Raw genomic sequence first — 5,958 nt, forward strand, 5'->3', positions numbered from 1 at the left:
ATACACACATATATATAGTTTTCAAAATTTAGAAGTAGACAATTGTTAACATCTGATTTAATGTGGCTCCACCACTAATATTCTATTGCAATTCCAATTCAAAGCACATATATATAGTTGGATAATGATTCCATCATGGTTTTCTTTTTCACTTGGAATGATCATATATAGTGATCAGCTTAGTGGTATGTGCTACGTGCTACTTAGAATGTTTATAGTCTTTATAAATATATTTAAGTTTCACAAGATAATGAAATTTTACATACCTGAGATTATTTTCTTAAATATGCTTCTATTTTATACTGTTGTCAGTTTTTTTTTTTAAAATATTCTTAATATTCAAAATAATTACTCAATTATGTCTTGTCGAATTTGTTTGCTCCACTCTAGTTAATATTATTATGACTCGGCTCCTCTGAAAATAAATAAATAAATAAATGAGATAGTTGAATAAGTCCAGTACAAGCACACAAAAATATAATATGTTATTGAAAAAAATAGGTACAATACAACCTCCATGCAATTAAAATAAAGATACAAGCAATATTTTATGGCCCAGCCCGTTTTAGAAAATATCTTGTCCCCAACGGCACCGTGGACAAACACAACCCCTAGCAAAAAATAATTGTGGCCCATCCTGGCCCGGCCCGTTTTAGAAAAATATCTTTCCCCAATTGGTCACAAGGGACAACAAACACAACCCCTAGCAAAAAAATCGCTAAAGCAAAACCATATCCTCTTCTCTTTATAAAACCCCACTTATCTTCGCTCTCCTACCTCTTTAAACCCCTCTTCTCTTCTTTTCTTTTCTCACCTCACAACCTTATCTCTAACCCTCAAACCCTCCTCCCTCTCAAATGGCTACCGCCGCCGCTACTTCCTCTTCTCTTCTCTGTAAAACCCTATCACAACCTAAATCCTTGCAAGGAAGAGCAATAGTTTGTTCCTTCCCTCACCCTTCCAAACCCTTCTCACTCGTAGAACCACTTGCGGTTCTCGCTTCGTCATGCTCTATTTCGCCTCTTGTCAGGAAGGCCAGACCTTTCGACCTGGGTTTCGTGACTAGAGTGGTGATGTCGGACTTGGATATGGAGCAAGACGAGGAAGGGTTTGAGGAGGGAGAAGATGGTTTCGCTTCAGAGGTATAATAATTACTTTAATGTGCGATAAATATTTAATTTAGTTTGTTAAAAACTAGTTTTTGGAGATGGATGATGAAATTTGTACTCAATATATTATTACTTTACTGTTTAATAAATAGTTATTTAAGTTTGTTAAAAAAGTAGTTTCGGAGATTTATGACTAAATTTTTACTGAAGTCAGCTTTGCTTGATTTTGAATTGTAATTTTGATTTACTGGAGTTACAATTCTGTGCAAATAAAGCGCAGTCTTTCAAATAGTTAAAACAGTATATATGCCAGATGGGATTTTAAAAAAAAATTGGTTCAGTAGGGATGTACATTTTATTAATATAAACATTTGTTTCAGGATTCGTATGAAGACGAATCTGACGAAGAAGTGGCGGTGAAAGAGGAATTTGATGCTAACTCAAAGCTATTTGTTGGGAACCTCCCTTTTAGCGTCGACAGTGCTCAATTGGCCGGTGTTTTTGGCGAGGCTGGGACTGTTGAGATAGTTGAGGTATACATCTTTTCTCCAATTATTATCAGTTCATATGTTGTTTTCTTCTTGCATGAAAGGACAGTAATTCGATTAATTTAGGATTTTTGTATAAATATAAACAGAAATTGACATTGGCTAAAAGGATATAAATATAACAGGATTTAAGTGATAATAACTTATTAATCAATTTATATATATAAGCAATGCAGTATACAAAGAAGGGAAATAAGAACGGACTTTCGTAGTAAGTGACATACTTCATTATTCTCCATGCAATTGTTTAATTTTGAAATAATCATTTTGGTATTTTTTTTTTGTTAAGGTTATATATGATAAAGTAACTGGAAGAAGCCGTGGCTTTGGTTTTGTCACAATGGGATCTGCACGAGAGGCCGCTTCAGCTGTTGATCAACTTGATGGATATGTGAGTGCTTGTTAAATGCATTTCTATGTTGTCATTGATGTTTGCTTTAGATTTGTTTCTTATAAATGCATTATCTATGAGAAAATATATGAACATATCCTTATTTTTTTGGTTAATTACACAACAGGTGCTAGAAGGGAGAGAGATAAGGGTGAGGTCAGGCCCACCACCACCAAAAGATGACTCGGCCCAATTAAGGGGATTCAGAGGTGGGGCCCAAGGGGATGGTTACCGAGGTGGGTCCCAGGGGGGAGATGAGTACAGGGTCCACGTCGGAAACCTTTCATGGGGAGTCGACAACTCCACACTCAAGACACTGTTCAGTGAACAGGGGAGGGTTGTTGAGGCCAAAGTAATTTATGACAGGGAGACTGGCCGGTCTAGGGGTTTCGGTTTTGTCACTTACGGCAGTGCTGATGAGGTTGACAATGCCATCGCCTCACTAAACGGAGCTGTAAGTTTTCTCTCTAATTAGGGTTTTCTTTACTGAAATCCTTCCTTCAACTAAACTTGTCATTTATTTCTTTGTCAGGATTTGGATGGAAGATCGATTAAGGTGTCAATGGCTGAGGCAAGGCCACCTCGTAGACAGAATTTCTTTTAGAATAAATGGGGAGGTTGGTTTATGTTTTAGGCTGCTTTAGAGGTTTTGAAGGGTTTAGTTATCTTAAATTTATTGGATTTTGTTGTTACTAAAGCTATGTTGTTGTAATGTTATCTTTTGAATATTTTTTGTATGTTTGTGCGGATCCTTAATAGAAAACAAGTATGCTTTAAATGGACTTCATAGATAAGGCTTAAATACGATATTGCTATTGTGGTTCTTGTATGATGCAAATTTGACAGTAGGGTTACTGTGCTAGATGTATATATACAAATTTCAATCTACAAGGCGCCATAATGAGATCTGTCTATTTACATGTTAGACTATAGAAGAGAATTTATTGAATGCACAACTTAATTTTTTTACAATGTTGCTACGATGATCTGTCTATTTACATGTTGCAAATAGGAAAAAGAAAACTCTTATCAAAATGCTACACTGCTAAGAAATAAGTATGACAATAAATAGATTATATTGACAGTTGGTATAACGGTTATGAAATTTTGAATTTGTATATTCTTTACGCTTTAAATAGGTCAACTTTCAAGTATAAAACATAGTTGTAACGTGCATTCTGTTGACGGACTTTCGAATTCTTCACTTGACAGCATCTGTCAACCTGACATTCTCCTTTTCTTTTTCTTTTTTAATGTAGCAGGCAAATTAAGTGTCTATTATGATTTTCATTAATAAAAAAAAGAAGTTACAAGGTGATGTGGTTACATGGTTACAACTTCCAAGGAGTTGAATTTTAGGTTTGAGTAATGAGTTGGTGGGGTCATGACTCATGAGAGCCACTGTTTTTGTTTATTTGGTGTCAAGGTTTAGACAGTTGCTTGTTTAGAGAAATTCTGAAATTAGGAGCAGCAGAAAAACTTATATATATATATATATATAGAGATAGGCTACGGTGAGTTGCGAAGTAAAGCGACTATTTTACTTCATGCTTATATTTTGCGATTTTTAAGTTCAAAACGTCGATCCGAACCGTTCATCTTGTTCTTCATATTGAAATGTGCTTGGAGACCAAATTTTACATTTTTTGGAATTTTTTTACTATTTATTAAGCAATTTTGAAAGTCGCTGATCTGATGGTTCAGAAAATTTTACTGTTTTTTACTGTTCACAGCAAAACAGCAATTTTCAAAAATGCTTAATAAATAGTAAAAAAATTCCAAAAAATGTAAAATTTGGTCTTCAAACACATTTCAATATGGATTAAACATCTAACGGTTCGGATCGGTCGTTTGAACTTTCAAAATAAAAATACGGCGTGAAGTAGAAACGCGTTTTACTTCGCAACTCACCGTAGCCCACCTCTATATATATATATATATATATATATATTTTGTTGAAAGTCCATAGACAATTGTATTGATCTAACGATTTACAATGTAGCTATAGTTCTATGGGTTATGGCCCTCTCAAGGTACAATTTTGAAAGCGGTGGGCATTGACAATGATCCATTTTTTTTTTAACTTAGATTGCAATTTTAAATCGTTTTACAAAAAAGAAAAAGAAAAAAAAGGATATATCGTTGTCAATGCCCATGATCCATAAAAAGTTAGATCATGATCCCTGCTGACGATCTTACTATATTGGTTGAAAACAAGGTACTCTATTTGTTTCCGTACATCTCTTTTTTATAATTACCATGAAAAAAAATCCCCTCATTATAAAATGTTGAATAATTTGGCTCGTATAGCTAGCTAGCTTTTTAAAAGAAGAAAGTAAGAAATACTCTTTTGACTCCTTTTACTCTTTTAATTCGTGCATAGCTTTTTAAAGCACATTGAAGTGGTAATTGTAAGACGCTGGAATGTTAGAGCATCCCTGTAGAATTGTAGATGACTCGGACTAATTCAATTTTTTTTTTCTTCTAGGCCTAAAGAAAAGAATTCACTTGTATAGTTCTAAAATGATCTCTAATTGTACATTATTGTAGTCTTCAATGTATACTATAACGCTATATTTTTTAAGTGAACTGTATAAAGAGTTCATGAGGTACAGCACAACATCTATTCTGATTTTGATCTTAAGATTTCATGCAACATTAATTATTACCGTAAATATTTTAATCAGAGCGCAAAAATACAGCTATTCGTACAGGTAAATAGGAACAAATTTGAACTATGGAAGGAAGGAAAAAATCTATACAACGTGAAGAAAAATACAAATGATATATAATAGATATTTTTACAATTAATCTTGATAATAGATGTTTTTACAATTAATTTTGATAGTGGATATTTTTACAATTAATCTTGACAAGATATTTTAGCAGGAAAAAAAAAATAACGATTTGTGAGGCCTTTGATTGAGGTTCTCCGTGTATCGGTTTATATATATATCTCTAGCTAAGGTCTTATTGAGCCTATTCAACTTGGTATCAACAATTATAGTAAGATGTTAAATGATAGAGTAAAGCTAATATACACTTAAGTGTACCGTACACTTAACCTTAGGGCCATCAGATTTCTCTAAAAGTCGTGCTACCACGACTTTTAAAGAATCTACACGACTTTTAAAGAAATCTGGCGATCATAAAGTTAAGTGTACGGTACACTTAAGTGTATATTAGCTTTACTCTTAAATGATATATATGGCATTTGCCATCGTGATATATTCTAGTGGCCTCCTTTATCACATTCATAACCGCACAAATTCTTATAACGATTGATAATCCTGCTTACGGAATCACTGATTATATGCACCGCATGATTAAACATGATCTCATGGAAAATGAGTCAAATTTATTAATATGTTAGCAAGATTTTGTGTGGCAACACATGATATATATATATATAGGTTCTCTTAAGCTCATCAAAGTTTTGATAAGCTTAACTCTAAAACTCATCAAATCGATTTCAAATGACGAATTCGAACCGTTGAAACCCGCCTACCTTACGTGTGATGCATCTACATGTGAAATTTTTAAACATTCAAATTAATTTAGTATAAAGTCAAGCGGTCAAAATTAGAAGGTTAATAAATTAATTTTAGTGCATTCATTTTTTAACGTTTTTTGACCGCTTGACTTTATACTAAATTAATTCGAATGTTTAAAAATTTCACATGTAGATGCATCACACGTAAGGTAGACGGGTTTCAACTGTTCGAATTCGTCATTTGAAATCGATTTAATGAGTTTTAGAGTTAAGCTCACCAAAACTTTGGTCAGCTTAAGAGCACCCTAGTTCTACTCTCTCTCTCTCTCTCTCTATATATATATATATATAGAGAGAGAGAGAGAGAGAGAGAGTAAGGCTACGCTACTTCGCGAATTAAACGGGCTGTTTTAATTC

The 5,958-nt window shown here is 33.5% G+C and overlaps 1 protein-coding gene across 1 annotated transcript; it reads left to right on the top strand.

The window, feature by feature from the left end:
• The first annotated feature begins 705 nt into the window (after positions 1-705).
• On the top strand, positions 706-2,837 carry LOC144556025 (29 kDa ribonucleoprotein A, chloroplastic-like). Its single transcript, XM_078304502.1, has 5 exons — positions 706-1,142; positions 1,490-1,642; positions 1,947-2,048; positions 2,176-2,502; positions 2,581-2,837. The coding sequence occupies exons 1-5, from the start codon at positions 858-860 to the stop codon at positions 2,650-2,652; spliced, it is 939 nt and encodes a 312-aa protein (XP_078160628.1). The 5' UTR covers positions 706-857; the 3' UTR covers positions 2,653-2,837.
• Positions 2,838-5,958: the final 3,121 nt, after the last annotated feature.

Source organism: Carex rostrata, chromosome 6 (assembly GCF_964058835.1).
Source record: "Carex rostrata chromosome 6, lpCarRost1.2, whole genome shotgun sequence".
In the NCBI taxonomy this organism is placed as follows: Eukaryota; Viridiplantae; Streptophyta; class Magnoliopsida; order Poales; family Cyperaceae; genus Carex; species Carex rostrata.